Here is a 21,510-nt window from a genome sequence, read left to right on the forward strand (position 1 = left end):
AAAACGTAATTAACCGGTTCCCGTGCTTTTAAAATAATGGTTCTGTTCTGGGACAGCATAGATCACTTTAGTTTCTGATTCAGGTTATCGGTTGTTCGCTGAACCAGTTCCAACCCCTGATTGTAACATGCAGTGGTGAGAATTATATTGTCCCTGTCATGAGCCCAGGCTTTTGCCATAGATGGTAGAGTTCTTGTATCTGGACCACTCAAGCTATAGATTGCATTCTGCTAAGGCACTTAGCACATTGGTGACCGTTTCGATGCACCTATGGGGGGTGGCACACAAAATGCTCTTAGAGAAAAGGGGAAATACTGAAGCATGCATTGATAACAGTTCTAGTTTAGAGGCCCAAGCGTTTGTCGTAGATGGTACTGCTCTCTTTTCTGGACTGTAAGATTGTGCCCTCCATGGCACTTGATGTACATTGATTGGTAGGCTACACTATATTTAGATACTTCCAATACGGCCTGAGACACTTGTAGAAAAATTTAGACTGCCTGAGAAACCTTTGCTATTTGTCGCAGTTCACACTATTTGTGGTGATCTTGTTTAAATGTATTTGCAGGAAACATGCATTATGGAAAATATGTCTCACACTCAGTCATAGTTAGTAGAATAATGAATGGATTGGCAAGATCTTGCCACTGTCAACTTTTAGAAAGTTAGTAGGAAAGTTAATAATCTAAACCACCAAAATATACTCGCATTCACTGATCTTTTAGTGTTTAAAACTCAAACATTTATTTCCCAACTGCTTTTTCTATAATCTTACAGGCTCTTTATCATTCTCCATACTTTATATTCCAACACATCCAACATGATGCATATTAACCAACTCAGTGGCCCTGTGGTTAGTGTCCGCCCCCGAGATTGGAAGGTTGTGAGTTCCATCCCTGGCCAAGTCATACCAAAGACTGTAAAAATGAGACCTGGTGCGTCTCCGCTTGGCACTTAACATTGAGGAGCTAGATTGGGGGTAAGGCCCTCCGGTCTGTCCTGTCTCGGGGGTGTACTTGTACATCAAGCTGTCTCACGCTACAGAATCAGGAGTTTGGCTCCTGCTTATGAACTGTTCCGGCTCACACAAGCCGAGGCTCGCGCCAGGCTACTGACTTTCTGTACACCATGGTATTGGGCAGCTCCATATGGCAAACTCTGGTTATCTTATTGCAGAGCGCACTCACTGTACAACTGTTTTTAGAGAAGATTGTATTGCAAGGTTTGCCATATGTGTTGGCTAATATGTATATGCAGCTGTCATACACATCTGACACACATGACACACTCTACATGCTTTTATTTGGGTTTCTATGCAAATTATATGATTGATTGTTTCTTTAAACCTGCTGCTAGTTACTTGAAATGAGAGATCCATGCCAAAACATGATTCAAAATTAAATTTGAGAGAGTGCGAATGAAACACTAGCTTCTTGAGCAGTCACATTGATGTTTACATTATTAGCTGGTTATGCTAGTCAACTGTGACGTTGACTAGCTTTCAATACATTGTCTAAATGGTCAGGCGATTTGCCTCTTCATATGATAAAGACTATTCGTATTGCATTCTACATTTTAAGTGCACTCACAGATATTTATCTTATTTCAGTCTTTCAGAGCTAGCGTTAGTTCCTCTTAATAAACTGACAGCGGATCTGAGGCTGTGTTTACATCATAGAAGCATACAGCGTTGAAAAACAAATTTTTCAGAAAAGATTTGCAAGAATTTAAGCTGCCACCAGAGTTGACAATAATCTGAAGATTTTTTCATTGCCGTATACAGAAAATCAGCTCCTCGACGTAGATCGATCAACTTGACTGTTTTCGGCGTCGGCCCACCACCTATAATGACTGAACTTTGAAAGCATTTCATTAGGGCCTTTCTGAGAGGTTTGCTCTTAACAGCGACAAACGTGATCATTGTGATCAAGTGTTGTCTTCACCGTTCAATTTGTCTTATTATTATGAGCTTCTAGCATGTTAAAGTTTCAGTCAGACGATGTAAAACGTTATACTGTCAACTTTATATTTTTTATAAAAAGTTTGAACTGTCAACTGACCTCAGCCAGTCACCGTCTCCAAAAGACACCCAAGATTGTCTTACACTTTTTAGACTCTGCTCAAAAACCCACAGATGTCTTTCTTGGATAATTTATTGAAACAAACTAAATGGGAACAGCATTCAGTTTTGGCCTCCTAAACCACTCTCCAACCAGCATAGTAGCCAAGAGTTGATTTTGTAGTCAATATTCACTGGATTTAGGAGTCCCCTTTGTTCAGAAGCAGAAGGTCGTTTGAACAAGCTTAGTAGCCAAGAGTTACCTCAAAACCCTGGTCAGAACTTCTTCTTTAATGAGGAAATGTGGAGTAAAAACACCCTCTCCTCTCTTTTCCCTTCCAACAGACAGACCGTAATCAGCCCCTCTTGCCTGCTCTGCTCTCACCTGCCCTTTAATCCAGACAATGCCAAACCCCAGCGACGCAGGGCTGCTTAGGCTAACAAGCACCGGCGAATGCTAGCTTATGTATGGACAGAAATATTTTATCGTAGTCTGCTGTTCGAGATCAGCTTCCTGCATTATTCAGACACCCAATCTGATTTTGTGTGTGTGGAGGGAATCAAAGAAGCATGTCATTTTAAGGGTTTTTGTTTTGCGGGGAGGTTGGTGAGGGTCGTCCTGGCCCTTTGTAGACTTTTTGCAGATGTTATAAGAGTGAGGGGTAAGCCCTACCATACCCATGCATCCCCCCTTAATGTATGCCTGCCACCAACCACGGCCACTCAGGAATTCCACACTAACATTGGATGAGTGCCACGGTATAGCAAAATCTGACACACACTGTACTGTGGTCCTTACCCTAATGGTAAACCACCTCCTTTTCATTCAGCAGCAAACCCCAACAACTAACATTTAACCAATTTAATCTTAGTTGAAAATCGGGTTAAACATGAAATGAGAAGTTAATCCCTGGCCTCCTGCGCTAGTTAGTAATGAGAGTTCCATTGCATCCTCCTGCCTCCCTCTTTCCCTCCCCCTCCTCACCTTGCCCGCCTGCTATTGATTGGCTGGGAATTGACATGTGCGATGTACACGCCTGCCATTTTATAGGATTTTTATAATGCTGTTTGGACTGCAAATGAAAGTGGGCGCTAGGGCGAGACGGACATCTTTAATGAGAGAAGAGCGGAACAACCTGAGGAAGTTGTGAGAAAGGGGGAGGGAGCAAAGAGTGGATCGACTAACTGCAGATCTTGGAGAGTAGAACCCAGGAATGTATAGGCTCGATATGTCTGTAGAATGTAGTGACGAGTCTGATATGGAGGGTAGCAACTATGAGTAGCATGTTTTTCTAATGTGAAATGTATTAATTTATTTCTGCGTGACTTATCTGTGTGAGCATGTAGTCAAGCAGATTCATAAAGAGCCCCCTTGAGTGATATTAATACCTGCAGGCCATTTGCAACTGAACCTTGCGTAAAACAACGAAGGCCTTTGGTGTATACATGGCCCCTCCAAACCATTAGCATTCTCCCCACCCGGCCTGTTCTCTACCCATCTCCCTCTCTCACTTCCCCCCCACAACCTTTGAATTCCCCCTTTCTCAAACTGTACCCCCACCCCATCACCCCCTGTACCTTGTTATAGATTGTGACTGCCGGTAAGTGATGCATTATTCATTACGGAAATGTCGTCCGTTGATGGATGGCTGTTTGAGAGGCCTGTCCGTTAAATAAATCCACAAATGAAAATGCAAATTCTCACATTTCAAGAGGGAGCCCTGCCAAAGTTTCACCCTGACACTCCCTCCCTGCACTCTGTATTTCTCTCACTCACTCTCACACATTCTCTCACACACTGTCACTCTTCTCCCCACTAACTGCTATTGACAGTCAAAAGGAGACCAAATGAAGAAGACGGATTTACTTAAGCTTCAATCTTGTTTCCCCCCCCCCAGCGGGTGTTATCCCCTATAGGTGTCCCCTTTTTGTTTTCCTATACACACACTTTTGTCCAGATTAATTCAAAGTCCATAGATTTTAAGAAATGGATGGAAAACTACAATGATTGTTATTTCTTAAACAGCATCGGTTTGCATCTGCGCGCTTCCAAGGTTCTGAGAGCCAATGGTTGGCTTACGGCGCTCGTTGGCATGTGCGTGGGTGGTCAGCGACGCGGGCTGCTGATACCCATCTGAGTCTTTTTCTGTGTAACAAAATATTTATAGTGATACATTTTCTGTGTTTTAACTTTGTTGCTTTAAAACGAGCAGCGAATTATGTTAGCAACATCGATGGAGCGTGCTTTAAGAATTGATGTTTTGTATCTGGAATGCACTCGTCCAACTGTGTGTACACACTGAATAATTTATCAAGCAGCCAGACTGAAGGATTGAATCTCTATTAGCTTAATCTCTCGCTTTGGTTTATTTATTTCTTCCCTCATTCTTATTCTGGAAGAGAAGGCCCCTGTGCGCTCTCGATCTCTTTCTGTTGCACCTGTAACATCTCATGCCCTTCTGCTTGTCCACCCCAGGGCTTTATACATTTTACACTGGTTGTGTTACGCTTCAATGGACACTACAGAACAAAAACATTGCGTTAACAATTCATCCGTATATGGATATCCTTTCATATCTTCTGTTGAACAAATACGAGGTGCACTACAAGCTTTGTTCCACAGTCATGCTTTGGCCTCGTGCCTTGTCGAGTTCCTGTTAAGCAATAGGATGGCACGAGTGCTGGAGAGATTCAAGAAAGGACAATATTACATAGGTAATATTGCGATTTATGTTAGCAAGTAGACGTATCGTGCAGTAATAAAATGGGTTTTCATTCATTGACTCCTCTTCATCTGTGTTTTTGCTCTAGGCTGGACTCCTCATTGATTGAGTTGTTGGAGGTCTTCAGTCCCATCTCTCTGCCCGAGCGAAACAGCCCCTCCGCCTATCGAGGCAACCCTACCCGATGCCAGCCCCCCCTCAGTGTCCCCAAACCAGCCCGCCAAGCTCTTCTCTCCCACCCTGGCCCTTACCGGACCCCCCAACAGGACCTGGAGGAGAGCCAGATACTTGAAGAGATTTTCTTCATCTGCTGATTCGGGGGTCCGGAGGTAGTTACCCCGAGGGGGACAAAATTACAATTCCCTTTGATATTTCCCTTTGGCTCCTAAATTGAGTTCAGTGCCTTCTGTTTGTTTTGTTTTGAAATGTCCAAATAAGACAATCATGATTTAGGTAATTGTACGATTGTATTTTTATAATGCAACTGTTTTTATATTGATTGTTTTTTATATTAAATGTAAATAAATGTAAAGAATTTTGTGTAGTGGTCTCCACATTTTGTGACATGGTCACCGACAATGTATCTAAATGCACTTTAATTCTTCTCATATGTGGATTCCTTATCACTTCAATGTAAATGGTACAATTATTGTGAATCTTCTTAGTTCGTGACCACCTTGTGGTCACATTATCTCAGAACTGAAGGATTACAAGAACTGGGTCATAGTCATTATTTTTAATATGAAATGCAATACATTTTATAACGTTTGCTGCCTAATGAATACGACCCTGGTCGAGGCGCTGTTAGAATATGCAGTAAGTTTGAGTCACAACACGGGTGTATTCTAGACTGTGCTTTATTATTGGGCTAAGCTGAGACGCATCATTCATTAAAATTACAAAATAGTCCAGGGATCAGAGAATGGTGCAGTCTGGAGAGACGAGGGCGGGAGCCTAAAGCGCACTAACCAATGAGAAGCCTACCTCATCAGACAAGGTAAAGCGCTACACGCAACATTCAATTCCCCATCCCCTTCGTGTGCTGAAGTCTTCAGAATACTTTTGAATCCATTGAAGAAGTAGAATGTAGGAATAAACCCATGATAACAGCATTGAAGGTAGACCACATGATCGGAAATTGAGTAACTGAATATTTGATGAAATAGTGCAGTTTTTGATAGGTATTTTACCCTTGATAGAACTGAACACTTGTACAACATCAGAGCTCTATAGGATGTTACAAAAAACAGATATGATAATTGAGACAAAATAAACAACATTTCTCTGATTAATACAGAACTCTTAACACTTCAGAATAAGGGACACATTGTATGTGGGATTTCTAAGCAGTAATTATCACTAATCAGCTAATTATGGTTTCAAGTCCTACATTAGCAGCAATGTTTAGCAAGAGAGGGAATTCCTCTCATGGATAGACATATCTTAGCAACCTTGTCCTAAGGAGAAGTGGTAAATATTAACCTAATGTTTATCCCATGTTTCCAAGAGCTTAGATGGTCAACAACCGAGCAGTTATGAAACAGAATGACAAAACAGCGAAGGTGCATTCAAATTGTTGAACACAATCACAGCTAACAAGGTTTTTATTTTATTCTGGAAAGGTTTCATTTGTATTTTAATTTTGAAACATGAAATTACCATGTCTTTGTAACCTATACGCTGCCACATTTAGCTGAATTTGGAACTTGTATGTAGAAGTTCACAAAAAATACTGCAATTTGAATGCACTTTGTAGCTTTAATCATCTAGATCGATTGAACAGTTGAGGTGCATTTAAATATTAAGAGCGGGGAAGTGAAATGTAAAACAGTTCAGAAAACAGCAGCATAACGCTTTAAAAGAACAGTAGAGCTCTGATATTGAATAAAACAATCACAAATGGAAAAAAGAACAACAGATAAACCTCTGAGAAAACGTAACAAAACAAACTTGGCAAATATGAGCATAATCTCCATTTCTCAAAGAACTGTTGCAAGTTGTGATCCTGTAGACAATAAGTGGTCAATGTACCACAATGTAGGCCTATACATGAATATAAAAAACTATTTGGTCACATACCAACTCATAGAAAAATAATGCCATGAAATCATGCATATCATTTGTAAACAGAATAAATAAATAAATACATAAATAAATAAATGAAAGAAACCCAAAACACTTGTATAAAAAGGCCAATGCATGTCTATGCTCTAATTGAGTTCAATGCTCTCCCTGACTGTTTTCTGGTTAAATGCCTAGGTCAGGTCATACAGTTGTACCATATTCCTATGGACTCTTTTTTTATTTTATTTTTATTTTTTTTAAACCTGGTTTCATTGATTATTATATGTTTCCGTTCATCTTTTTGAAGTAATTAAAGTTTCGTTTTATTCAGTCCTTGTAGATAGAAGTAAAAGTCCTATAAAATATGCAAACCTATGTACAGAGGAAAACAGAGCAACAAAAACATTTACAGTATATTCATTGGTTTATGTATATATTTATATATATTTATATTCAAACTTCTGCTCTGTTTCTCATTGTTTTTGAACTACTATGTTTTTTTTTCTCAATTTATATGTAAACAGTTGCAGCTGAAAGTTATAGCATGTGAAATAGATGCTCAATTCCAGTCATTCCTCTCCCTCTGCCTTCATTCACTCAATTGGAAAGCATTGGGAAAGGTGTAAGAAATGCACTAATAGCTCTATAGCCTATTTGAAAGGCTAAGGGAGTTTCCACCATATTGCTGACACCAATCCAGTACTCTCAGGCCTTGGAATGCGGGTTAAAGTAGGCAGAGTGAGGGGCGCAAGAAGGGAAATAAACCTAAACACAGAACAAAATGGAGAGTGAGGGATGAATTTCATTGGGAAAGTGTGACTGAGAGCGTGAGCTGAGTGAAAGGTGGCATTCGGAGAAGTTAAGGGGACTTTGAGCAATTCTGAACCAGTTCCAACCGCCATTTTTGTATACAGAGAGCCTTGTGGATGGCGCAACATCAAATGCTGTGCACTCCGTGAAAGCTCTGGTTGTCCCGCTTCACATACTGCTCTCTGCTCTCATTGAGATGCAGTATGTAAAATCTGACACCTGATTTGCATAGGGAGTGGCACGTCACATTTTCTGGCCTATCCAAACAAAGGGTCGATTTCCTCTGGCTGTGAAACTCTCAGCTCCACTTACAATATGGTATATGAAAAAGGGGAGCCTCGCGATTTACTGCAAAAGCATAATCATCTCGCTGTGGTATTCTCAGATTTAAGAGCTCTCTACATGAACAAATACAAAATTATTTTGTAGAATTGAAACAAGACCACTTCGTCTTGGGTCACAGCACGTTGTGCGTCTTTGTGCTTAAAGCTGAAGTTGTAACGAGTTAACAGGCATTTCAATGGAGTCTCTGAGTCGTTCAGAGGACACTGGGCAGAAAATTGTTGTCAGTTATTTGAAATGGTGCCAGTTTTGTAGTCACTAAGTATGATCAGCTACAAGACAGGTGAATTATTATATTAAGTTGTTTATTATTTGATTGCTACCATATTTAGAAAGTATGGCATGCCCTATTCTACCACTTTTATTGAATAGGACACATATTCTGTATGATTTAAAAAAAAATATTTCTATCATATTTGTACTCTGTACTTGAGCTTGTGTCCTCAAGAGTGACAACACCTCAGCAATTTAAAACTACTTTTACCCGGAAAGGGTAAAAGAATAAGCATTACTATGTATTGTTCATGGCCCTCTCTTGATAAAGAATTACTTTTGGATATGTCTATTTAGGCAGAAATCTAGATTTTTACATTACATTTAACTGGTTTGGGGAGACACATTGACGTGACTTAGAAGCCGAATCCGAACTTACGCATAACTTTGCATTTCAACTAAATCATAAATTGGTTGATGTCAATGGGAAATTTGTGCAACAAGAAACCGATCTCAAGATAGGGTGGACCTTTGATAAATAATGGGGAGAGTCATTTCAGAACTTTCCTTGGCAAACTCAGAGAAAGAAGGGGGTGTAAAGGAGTGCTAATGACATCTTTAGGCCTGTTTGCATTGCGGTAGACTGGGTGAGACACAGACCTTGTAGCAGGGATGCAATTGAGGCTAAATCCAGGTAAACACAGTTTTGATATGATGCATAGCACATAGAAATAGATTGAATAGAACGGTCTCGGAACCTCTAACCCTAGCAATTTGACTGGTAAACTCATGGGTACATTCACAATGGCTGGCTGGTATTGGGATGCAATCATTTCCATAGTAATGTAGAATGTTAATTCAAATGATGTTAACTGATGTGGCTCATGCAATGGAATGTATTTCAGTTGAGTTAAATCAACAAATCACACATATTTTAGCACATATTTTACTTCCGGCTTTGCTCCTACGTCTAAAATATACAGGTTAAGACCACGATGTCACATCTGGGACCAGCGCCGTTGCTAACTACCAGTGCCATTGCTAACTGGTATAGCTGGTCCCATTGTTGCAAAGAGTTATGGTTTTTTAGAATCCCATAGAGGTTAACGTTTGTCATCTTCAACCTGGCTTTGCACCTATGGGTATACTCGCCATAGCCGCCAGTCCACCCATTATGCCAACATTGACTTGAATGGGGATGTATGTTCTAGTCATTCTATTTCTATAGCATAGCAGTTATGCACCTAGTTCGCTAAATTAGCACTGTTAGCATTGCCGTTGGGAACAGCCTGGCGCTCTCGACCGGCGTTCAGTGTTTACCCACCTTTTATTTAACATTACATCCCTGTCTGTTAGTAAAGGTTGGACGCAGGCACTAGGGGAATGGTCTGGTGAGGAACAGTTAGAGAGAGCTCCATACAACAATAGCTGAATTGGCGCTGGCTGTATACATTACAAAACACTTCCTGGTTCCTTTGTGTTTAGTAGACAAACCACTTCCTAGGTCTGCAATGTGTTAACATGAAATTTCACCTATAAGTTATAACCATACAATACGCAATGTCAGACCAAACCCAGTGGAACCAAGCAAGCCTCAAGGGTTCTTATACTTGCACAGCATTTCCAAGTGCTCCCTTTAGTTCGTACCTGTATTAGCAGAATATATAATACCCACTTTGATTTAAAATGTAATGACAAATACACATCACAATGAGTCTGTGACTGTCAGAGTACTTGATGCTAATTTCCATGTGTGAGAGGACCACGGTGAATCATCTGAACGATTCGTTAGCTTTGACATGCTTTACTGCTAAAGCTCTATGGAGATGTGAAACGACATGATGGAATGCGACTGCAGTTTTGACATCATCGTAGCGCGTTGGCTGCTTGCAGTAATGTTTTGAAAGCACAGTGCTTGATGGCAGATTCTGCAGGTGACAAGGCACACCTTGTGTTGACAGCCCATACGCTACATGCACTTACTTACTGAATGCAATTAAGAGAGAGAAAAGGTCACGGTATTCATCCATTTTGGTTCAAATGTCAAAGAGAATGTTGTTTTTACGTGTTAAGTTTGTGTAGAGTGTACTTTGAAGCTGAAAAGTTATGTTTGGAATCAAGTCAAAGATCTTTGTCCTACCTCTAAAATTAATTTAGCCTGATTCTCTTTAAGCCTGCTACTGAGAAGTGGCTTTTTTTTGCATTTTTTAAATGGTATGTACACGTACATACAGTGTATGTGAATCTTCACACATATATTCAGGAATATGTGTGTATCAGCATATATAGTTTATTAGAGAGAGGAATGCCTGCAGTTCTGGGAGCTGCCAGATTTGCACCTCTTCCCAAGCAGAGCAGTTTTTCAAACTCCAGCTAAAATCTACAAAAAAATGACAGCTCATCATAGTCGATAGCTGTTCTATATACAGACACACATAAAATATGTGCATATACTGTAAATACATATATTGGTTTGATTAATATCTATTTATCCATATATACTGTATATATGTATATATATGAATACATTAGCTTGAATGCGTGTTATACATATACATATATATGTACTGCAAATATAAACAAGTTCATGTATTTCAAACATTTTTGATGTTCTTTTAACTATGAGGTTAGGATGTCAAGTTAGAAAAGGTAAGGCTGTAGTATGGAACAACCCTTCCCATGCACACTCCATCCCATCCCCCAAGAGAAAATGAGAAGAGGGGAAAAAAATAAACATTTTGAATAGTTAATTGTAAACTAGCGAAGTGAGCGACCCCATTGGTCATCTGAAATAGTGTTGCCTGTATTCAAAAAGCATAACAGCAATATATATGTATATATACATATATTGTATATATATTCTAAATGTACACATCTTTTAAATGCAACTCTTTAATCGATTAACAAAGATTAAAAGAGATGCAGTGGTCCGAGTATATTAATAGAGCTACAAGTCCTCAGCAATAAAAATGTTTGGTCTTTTGGTCCCTAAAACAACTAAGGAATGACAGGTAAGACTCCCTGGAGACCGTTGCTATGGCTCTCCTTGGCAACGGTATCCCCTGGAAACCGACAGGCACTCCAAGCTAAAGATGGCCATCCCGAATCAAAGTGAGTTTGGGTCATGAAATATCGCATTCCCTACAAAGTTCTCTCCTCCTAGTCCTGTAAAAGTGTTCTTTAAAAAGTTATTTCCCCATACCCAACAACATTACATAGATATCTCCTATGGCATTCCCCCATAAAGTATTTTTTAAAAGTTTGTTTAGTTCTTGGAGCTCTTGGCATCCATACTTCCTCCATCTCTGTTCTGTGTTTTTGTTTTCTTTCTTCTTTTTTTCTTCTTCTTCTTTTATAATACTTCCCTTGTGGTCCTGTAAGGTAGCTGTCATTCAGGCAGGTTTAGGGAGAGAGAAAGAGAGGAGGGGAGGCGATAAAGAGAGTAAGCGTCCTGGAGCTACCCAGGCTTGCATGAGTTCTCTCTGAGGTCCAAAAGGTACATCCAACAGAGGTGTCCATTACTTGGTCATTTAATTTGTTCATGTTCAGCCCAGTATATGATCCAGTTTCATACCAGCCTCAAATAATTCCTGTGGTCTTTCAGTTCAATGACGTTGTTCAGTTAATCAACATGTGTTCCAGCTCAATAAAAACCTGGAAAGTAAGAATATGGTCCTTCATTCATTGCTAACAATAAAATCACATTGATCTATTTGCCCTAGCAAAACATATTTTCACATAGTCAAATACAATATATTCTTATTTGTGTCGGTATGTATGTATATATATACACTGCTCAAAAAAATAAAGGGAATACTAAAATAACACATCCTAGATCTGAATGAATGAAATATTCTTATTAAATACTTTACATAGTTTCTTTACATAGTTGAATGTGCTGACAACAAAATCACACAAAAATTATCAATGGAAATCAAATTTATCAACCCATGGAGGTCTGGATTTAGAGTCACACTCAAAATTAAAGTGGAAAACCACACTATAGGCTGATCCAAATGTGATGTAATGTCCTTAAAACAACTCAAAATGAGGCTCAGTAGTGTGTGTGGCCTCCACGTGCCTGTATGACCTCCCTACAACACCTGGGCATGCTCCTGATGAGGTGGCGGATGGTCTCCTGAGGGATCTCCTCCCAGACCTGGACTAAAGCATCCGCCAACTCCTGGACAGTCTGTGGTGCAACATGGCGTTGGTGGATGGAGCGAGACATGATGTCCCAGATGTGCTCAATTGGATTCAGGTCTGGGGAACGGGCGGGCCAGTCCATAGCATCAATGCCTTCCTCTTGCAGGAACTGCTGACACACTCCAGCCACATGAGGTCTAGCATTGTCTTGCATGAGGAACCCAGGGCCAACCGCACCAGCATATGGTCTCACAAGGGTTCTGAGGATCTCATCTCGGTACCTAATGGCAGTCAGGCTACCTCTGGCGAGCACATGGAGGGCTGTGCGGCCCCCCAAAGAAATGCCACCCCACACCATGACTGACGCACCGCCAAACCGGTCATGCTGGAGGATGTTGCAGGCAGCAAAACGTTCTCCACGGCGTCTCCAGACTCTGTCACATGCTCAGTGTGAACCTGCTTTAATCTGTGAAGAGCACAGGGCGCCAGTGGCGAATTTGACAATCTTGGTGTTCTCTGGCAAATGCCAAACGTTCTGCACGGTGTTGGGCTGTAAGCACAACCCCCACCTGTGGACGTTGGGCCCTCATACCACCCTCATGGAGTCTGTTTCTGACCGTTTGAGCAGACACATGCACATTTGTGGCCTGCTGGAGGTAATTTTGCAGGCAGTGCTCCTCCTTGCACAAAGGCGGAGGTAGCGGTCCTGCTGCTGGGTTGTTGCCCTCCTACGGCCTCCTCCACGTCTCCTGATGTACTGGCCTGTCTCCTGGTAGCGCCTCCATGCTCTGGACACTACGCTGACAGACACAGCAAACCTTCTTGCCACAGCTCGCATTGATGTTCCATCCTGGATGAGCTGCACTACCTGAGCCACTTGTGTGGGTTGTAGACTCTGTCTCATGCTACCACTAGAGTGAAAGCACCGCCACCATTCAAAATAGACCAAAACATCAACCAGGAAGCATAGGAACTGAGAAGTGGTCTGTGGTCCCCACCTGCAGAACCACTCCTTTATTGGGGGTGTCTTGCTAATTGCCTATAATTTCCACCTGTTGTCTATACCATTTGCACAACAGCATGTGAAATGTATTGTCAATCACTGTTGCTTCCTAAGTGGACAGTTTGATTTCACAGAAGTATGATTGACTTGGAGTTACATTGTGTTGTTTAAGTGTTCCCTTTATTTTTTTGAGCAGTGTATATTTATACATACATCAACAAATATAAATATATACACAAATGTAAATAAATACATTAAACTATATATATATTTATATATATATATATATATATATATATACAGAATATAAATGTGTGTTAAACATATTTTCTATAATTTAGGGGTCTAATTGCAGGCGACTCCCCTCACCTGTGTTGCCCTGTGTGCAGTGACTGCCATATCCCTCAGGGCAGGGGTGGCTGATAGGGGGAGGGGCTAGTAGGGGCGGTTGGCGTCCTTCGGCCTCTTGAGCTGCACCTTGAGTCTCTTCATGCCGATCTGAAAGCCGTTCATTGACTGGATGGCAGCATGGGCACTACCTGGGTTATCGAAGCTCACAAACCCTGGGGGATGGGCCGCACAAAGAGCGAGAGAGAAAGGGAGACGGAGAGAGAGAAAAATGGAAAGAGAGGAAGATGGAAATATCGTGGAAGAGAGAGAGAGAGAGAGGGGACGAGGTTAGGTAAGTGCAAGACCAAAGAGAGGACAGTATGAGTGACAGTTGAAGTTTTATGAAAGGAAAGCGTGAGATGGAAGGAAAACAAGATACAGGCAAGGGTAGGGATGAGGGGAGGGATATGAGAAAAGTTACTTCAGATTTCAAGTCGGTGACAGACAGTTCAACATGATTCTTACATTTTCCCACATTTGCAACACACAAAGAATACACTGACTTAAATTAATACTTAATCATACTGTTATCTATAAAGCACATTTCCTGCCATAGCCATTCAGTTTATAACGCTTTAAAAACACATGCCTTAACACTTCACTTCAATTGCAGTTCTCTTATAATATTATCGTGGTGGACATCTTAACATATAATGCATGTTAAAGTTACCGTACATTAGACACAGTTTGACACATCAAATGCCCACATCAATAACAAGCCTAACGACATGCAATAGAAACACAACACCAGGTCACTCAAATCAAGGGTAGAAACCATAGAATTAGAACAGACAGAACAGACACCACTCGTCAAAACGACACTTAAATATTTGTCAGACTCTCAATAACCCAAAATAACATCACCTAGAGGGTGCAAGAATAAATACCAATTGAATTCTGCCTCTGTTAAAAGGCCCATGAAAGTTATTCATAAATATTACTGTGTTATACCCACTTATACTATTTTGATTCCGGATATTGTAAATCTATGTTAAAGACTACTTCTCAATGAAAGATATGAACTAGTCCTATCATGATTATCACCATAGAGGGAGTGTTTATGGGTTAACACTTTACTAGTGCTCTGCATCATATATATGTCATAAGCCTGTCATTAGCATATGACATCTGTTATAAGCAGTCATTATACGTCCTTTTATGCTGCAATACATTCCTGGTAGCTTTCAGTGATATGCCAATTAACCATGGCAGTTACACTTCCTATGGATACCTTCTTCATAATGCATTATAAAGCATTTTGCATATCTCATAAGGCTTTATATATATATATATGCCTATAAAGCATTATGAAGAGGGTATTCATAGGAAGTGTTACGACCATGCTTATTTCTCAGCTAGCTGATGTACTAGTCTAAATTATTAGTGTCATGTATCATATTGTAGCAACCATTTGGCAACTTATTTTCAGATATCTTCTAAACTACCCACAAGCACTATTTCTCAACATCATATGGAGAATCTACTCTGCGTTAGCAAGCTCGAGGTGGCTAACGTTAGCCACTAGCTATGCAGACTGAGTGTTGGCAGTGGTGAGCTACAATCCACCAATCACGAAGAGGTGTGGTTTAAACAACCAATCAGATTCCCCACATGTGGGGGATACCTGTTTTCTGTGAAATATGCTACTAGAGTTTTTCAACCTTGGTTTAGTACTAGTGTGCTACAGTAGCTGACTTACTGCTGTTGTGATCATTTCCATCTGCCTGGAGCCTTCCTCCAATCTCAGTCTTAATCTTGACTCTTCCCTCGTCTCCTGTGCCCATTCCTGCCTCTGGATTATAGCCTCTGGAATCAATCTATTTTGGATTTACCTCAATATATCCCCATTGGATTAGCTGACTCTCCCTCGGCCGGTGAAACGGCCTCTCCTTCTGAACCTCCTCTCTCCTTGACTCTTCTTTGGTAGCTAACTCAGCCATCAATCTGTAAGTCTCCGCTCTCTACTTTATATCTGCCGTCTTTTTTGATGTTGTGTTCTGTGGGTTTCCTGCCTGTTCTCGACTAGTTGGTGTTGTTATCTGTCTTACTACTCAGCTTTGTCGACCGTGGAGGTTGGCTAGCCAGGCTAGTTAGCTGGCTAGGCTAGCTAGCAGGCTAAAATAACAACCTTTATCTGGCTGGCTTGCTGGCTAAAATAACTGCATTTACCTGTAACATTATTTGATAACTGGTTAGATGGGGTTATGTATTTCAAAACCTTGGTTTACTTTAATGTAGCTGTTAGCAAGGTGTTGATAGCAACTGGCTGACTAATGCAGTGCTAATGCAACGTTACCAGGCTGGTAGGGTTATTGTTAGCAGGCTAATTGGCTAGCAACCTGGTAAGCTGATTTGTAACAATTTATTCATAAAGTATTTGCTTGTAAGACGGCTGGATCCTCCATATTACGCCACACCACGCAAAAACATTTTCCGGCATGACTTAAGTATTCTTCGGAATTCTGATCGGTTTATGTAGCTAACAACTGGAAAAATAGAAAGGTTAGGTGTAACTTTGCATTGGTACTTTTGATGTGTATACTAATGCAAATCCATTTGTTACATGTGGTTAAGTTTATGCTACCTACCCTTTGGTTCGGACCTCTTGGTGTAATAATTCACTACAATATGTTGTCATAACCTGACATAAAACATTATGACAACTTATAACATTGTATCTGTCATACTATTGAGAGTGAGGACCTCTTCACGATGCAGTTACAGGTGTTACCCACCGCGACATGCATTACATTTATCTGTAACAGAAGACCCACAAGGCACATTCACCCCCCCCATCCCACCCGCCAGGGCCCCCAATATTCAAGCAACTCCGGAATTTACAATTTCTCTTTTCAATGTTTTCAAAAAAGATTGCGTCTGCGGTAAAGAAAGTAATTAGTGAAAGAAGAATAATAAGGATAATAATGAAGAATAAATCATCTTTACAGGTGTTTTATCATTTTTACCCACCAAAGCATTTACTTTGGTTTGTCGCCCGATCCACAAACACTTTGGAGGAGATGACATTACCGAAAGGCAGGAACATCTGCATCAGCTCGCCATCCCCAAACTCCTGAGGGAGGTGGTAGATGAACAGGTTACAGCCCTCCGGCCCTGCACAGAGAGAGAGGAGAGGGGGTGGAGAGAGGAGGGGAGGGGAAGGGTGGGATGGGGGAAGATAAATGAGTGGGAGAGAGGGAGGGGTGGGAGGGTATGGGGAGAGATTGAGAGAGGGGTAGGAGGAGAGGGAAGGGGTAGAGAGGGAGAGAGCGAGAGATGAAAGTGGTGGGAACGAGGCGGAAGAACGGGACAGGGTGGGACAGGGAGAGTGGGGGAGAGAGAGTGTGTGTGGGGTGAAAGCAAAGGAGTGATACAGGTGGTGGTATAGAGGGGGAAGGCAAGAGAGAAACAAAAGGAAGGAAGAGTTTTCGGACCAACCAACATGATGAAGGAACTGAACTGATACACAACATCTGAGATCAGAAAGAATATGTAGAACAATTTCTGATCTCAGATGATGGCTGTGTCTCAAATGGCAACCCATTCCCTATACAGTGCACTACTTTTGACCAGGGCACTACTTTGTCCCATAGGGCTCTGGTCAAAAGTTGTGCACTGTGAAGGGAATATTGTGACATTTGGGATGCATATATAATGCCCATACATTTCATCTACACTCCACAGGGGGGAGCCAGAGTCCCAAGCCTGAGTCATCAAGCACACAGGTCAATGAGTTCTCCCTCCACGGGCTGATTCTAGCCAGTCTACCGGTGTGCTTCTCTGTCTCACTTGTTTTCTCTGGCTTTCTTCCAGGGCAAAAATGAACTGTTAAATGCAGTGGGTGGCTGTCCCATTGCCTCTGAATATAGAACACTGTCTATTTCCTAACGATTCTACATGTTGAATCACCACCAGCAGGTGATCTACTGCAGACGTCCGACATTCGAGTTATGGTATGTCCTTTCCTTGTGTCCTTTCCTAGGTGATGACTGCTCTTCACATCAGTGTGGATGAAGGAAAGAACACAAGGAAAGGAAGCTATTGAGGTGCACACCTCATATAAAATTGAGGCAGATTGGCATGGAAATGCAGGTATGTCAGGCAATGCTTATTAACGCCCTATGAAAGACTGGTCATTTGCTAGCAATGTACGAGCCTGGAGACAAGCAAAACATACCAGCCACTTTAACACAGAATTCTATACGATTGGTATAGGCCAGGGCTGGCGTATGTGTGTGTACGCCTCACCTTCTCTCTGTTGTTGTGGGATGATGGGAGGAGGCTGGGGAAAGGCCTGGCTGATCTGGCCATATGCAGCAGGGTAGGCTGCTAAGACACACACACAAGCAGATCAGATAACACTCAAAGGCTGGAGAGCGCGTGCACACACACCTACACCCACTCTCACTCTATGCACAGAAATATGTACACACACACACACACACACTAATTGATTAAATAACAGGCTCAGACACCTACATATCACATTATGTATGTACGCACGCACGCACACACGCACACACACATACCATGTGAAACTGACAGACCTGCATACTGCTGGACTCCTGTGTAAGCCTGCTGTAAGTGGTCTGCTGCAGTGGGACTCTGAGCTGTTGAGTCGGAGAGAGAGAGGAAGAGAGAGAGGCGGTGGAGAAAGTGAGAAATAGAGAGAGAGGACGAGAAGAGCAGGAAAAAAACAGTAAGGATGGGAAGAGGCAATAAAAAAGGAGGGAAATAGACAGGGGGAGAGATATAAAGTGGTTAGAGAGAGACTAAGAATACTAGTAAAACGAGGAATTTGAACTTAACTCCTCCCGTCTCTCACCATGTCCCCTCGAACGACTGAGCAAAAAGGACGGCGTCTTAGACTGACTACATTTCTACACACACACACACACACACACACCAGTTTGAATGGGCAGATTGAGCACTGAAGCACACCAAGGATAATGTAGATCCACCACCTCCACACAAAACTCCTGGCTTTCCTCCCCCAAAACCACAGGCATTACAGCACATCCCTGTGTGGTGCACAGTTTTGGACCAAACAACATTACAGATACAGTACACAGAGACTTGGAAACATTACAGCTAAATAATAACCAACACCAATACCATGCTACTACACACACCACACACTGGTCACAACCAAGCTGTCATACACATGCATGGAAACACACACCCACATTTCCATCATGAAGCACCACACATATAAACACACACAATCATTATACAGCACACATGCGCAAACACACTCTCACACACACACCATACCACACTACCATCACCACCAAAACCATATGACCACACCGACCAATTAACACTAAGACTTAACAGGATCGTTCTGATTGAAATAATTGGGGGAAGGGCAGGCAGAATGGGTACCATTCTGATAGAAAGAAAGGGGAGAGGACGGGGGTAATGGGTACCTTCAGAGAGAGAAGAGAGGAAGCAGCCACCCTGAACCCCAAAACAACTCCGATGAGCCAAGCTGTTTTTTTCAGAGTCCTCTCTAAAAACCACCTCCTGCAACACTGGAAAGAGATTGGAGAAAGAAGCATTTCCTCCCCTCTTCACAAACCCAAGGAAGTCGACACACGTACTGGCTAACATTGGAATATGACACAAGTGCATACTATACATAAGCAACCTTTTATAGTTTATAACCTTTTCTAAACACCTTTCTTACCATTCATAACACAGCTGTTTGTTTACTTGTAATTTTTCAAGACCCGTCGACTACACAAACACGTTTTTCTACAGAGCCAGCCCTCCTGACAAGAATCCATCATCAAGCCCCTCTGAAAGGATGGGAAGTAATTGGAGCAAATTTGCTCCAAAGTCACATCCTCTTTACACGTTACAATGGCCTTTGGGGACTCAGGTCTATTAGAACTTACCTGGTGTTCTACCCAGACTCATATTTATCAATGTTACATTAAATGAGTAAAATTGGGGAATATATTATGAAACATATATGATATACTGTCGTCTCTGGATCTACCAGCATACCACCCTGCATCCTACTGCTGGCTTGCCTTTGAAGCTAAGCAGGGTTGGCCCCTGGATGGGAGACCAGATGCTGCTGGAAGTGGTGTTGGAGGGCCAATAGAAGGCACTCTTTCCTCTGATCTAAAATAATAATAATATATACAGTGGGGAGAACAAGTATTTGATACGCTGCCGATTTTTCAGGTTTTCCTACTTACAAAGCATGTAGAGGTCTGTAATTTTTTATCATAGGTACACTTCAACTGTGAGAGACGGAATCTAAAACAAAAGTCCAGAAAATCACATTGTATGATTTGTAAGTAATTAATTTGCATTTTATTGCATGACATAAGTATTTGATCACCTACCAACCAGTAAGAATTCTGGTTCTCACAGACCTGTTAGTTTTTCTTTAAGAAGCCCTCCTGTTCTCCACTCATTACCTGTATTAACTGCACCTGTTTGAACTCGTTACCTGCATAAAAGACACCTGTCCACACACTCAATCAAACGGACTCCAACCTCTCCACAATGGCCAAGCCCAGAGAGCTGTGTAAGGACATCAGGGATAAAATTGTAGATCTGCAGAAGGCTGGGATGGGCTACAGGACAATAGGCAAGCAGCTTGGTGAGAAGGCAACAACTGTTGGCGCAATTATTAGAAAATTGAAGTTCAAGGTGATGGTCAATCACCCTCGGTCTGGGGCTCCATGCAAGATCTCACCTCGTGGGGCATCAATGATCATGAGGAAGGTGAGGGATCAGCCCAGAACTACACGGCAGGACCTGGTCAATGACCTGAAGAGAGCTGGGACCACAGTCTCAAAGAAAACCATTAGTAACACACTACGCCGTCATGGATTAAAATCCTGCAGGTCCCCCTGCTCAAGCCAGCGCATGTCCAGGCCCGTCTGAAGTTTGCCAATGACCATCTGGATGATCCAGAGGAGGAATGGGAGAAGGTCACGTGGTCTGATGAGACTAAAATAGAGCTTTTTGGTCGAAACTCCACTCGCAGTGTTTGGAGGAAGAAGAAGGATGAGTACAACCCCAAGAACACCATTCCAACCGTGAAGCATGGAGGTGGAAACATCATTCTTTGGGGATGCTTTTCTGCAAAGGGGACAGGACGACTGCACCGTATTAAGGGGAGGATGGATGGGGCCATGTATCATGAGATCTTGGCCAACAACCTCCTTCCCTCAGTAAGAGCATTGAAGATGGGTCGTGGCTGGGTCTTCCAGCATGACAACGACCTGAAACACGCAGCCAGGGCAACTAAAGAATGGCTCTGTAAGAAGCATCTCAAGGTCCTGGAGTGGCCTAGCCAGTCTCCAGACCTGAACCCAATAGAAAATCTTTGGAGGGAGCTGAAAGTCCGTATTGCCCAGCGACAGCCCTGAAACCTGAAGGATCTGGAGAAGGTCTGTATGGAGGAGTGGGCCAAAATCCCTGCTGCAGTGTGTGCAAACCTGGTCAAGAACTACAGGAAATGTATGATCTCTGTAATTGCAAACAAAGGTTTCTGTACCAAATATTAAGTTCTGCATTTCTGATGTATCAAATACTTATGTCATGCAATAAAATGCAAATGAATTACTTATCACATACAATGTGATTTTCTGGATTTTTGTTTTAGATTCCATCTCTCACAGTTGAAGTGTACCTCTACATGCTTTGTAAGTAGGAAAACTTGCAAAATCGGCAGTGTATCAAATACTTGTTCTCCCCACTGTATATCCCAATGCACCAGGGCAGTAATTGGGGAC

The 21,510-nt window shown here is 41.9% G+C and overlaps 2 protein-coding genes across 12 annotated transcripts in view; one reads left to right on the forward strand and one right to left on the reverse strand.

Moving 5' to 3' along the window:
- Positions 1-5,322, forward strand: part of kiaa1328 (KIAA1328 ortholog) — a 42,768-nt gene extending 37,446 nt beyond the window's left edge. Inside the window, 1 exon segment of the mRNA XM_029682940.2 lies at positions 4,871-5,322. Within this exon segment, the coding sequence (XP_029538800.2) occupies positions 4,871-5,096 (226 nt within the window). The 3' untranslated portion in view covers positions 5,097-5,322.
- Positions 5,323-5,623: 301 nt separating this feature from the next.
- celf4 (CUGBP, Elav-like family member 4) overlaps positions 5,624-21,510 on the reverse strand; it is a 122,993-nt gene continuing 107,106 nt past the window's right edge. For 2 of the 11 annotated variants that reach the window (XM_029682951.2, XM_029682948.2), the window contains exons 9-14: positions 19,180-19,284; positions 18,298-18,360; positions 17,999-18,076; positions 16,721-16,864; positions 13,730-13,923; positions 5,624-11,865 (exon numbers count right to left, since the gene is read on the reverse strand). In XM_029682951.2, coding sequence (XP_029538811.1) covers positions 13,796-13,923; positions 16,721-16,864; positions 17,999-18,076; positions 18,298-18,360; positions 19,180-19,284 — 518 coding nt within the window. In that variant the 3' untranslated portion in view covers positions 5,624-11,865; positions 13,730-13,795. Of the gene's footprint in view, positions 11,866-13,729; positions 13,924-16,720; positions 16,865-17,998; positions 18,080-18,279; positions 18,361-19,179; positions 19,285-21,510 lie in introns of all 11 variants that reach the window. The other 9 variants (XM_065001759.1, XM_029682947.2, XM_029682949.2 and 6 more) reach the window with 5 other exon arrangements.

The sequence above is a fragment of the Oncorhynchus nerka genome, linkage group LG15 (assembly GCF_034236695.1).
Source record: "Oncorhynchus nerka isolate Pitt River linkage group LG15, Oner_Uvic_2.0, whole genome shotgun sequence".
NCBI lineage: Eukaryota > Metazoa > Chordata > Actinopteri > Salmoniformes > Salmonidae > Oncorhynchus > Oncorhynchus nerka.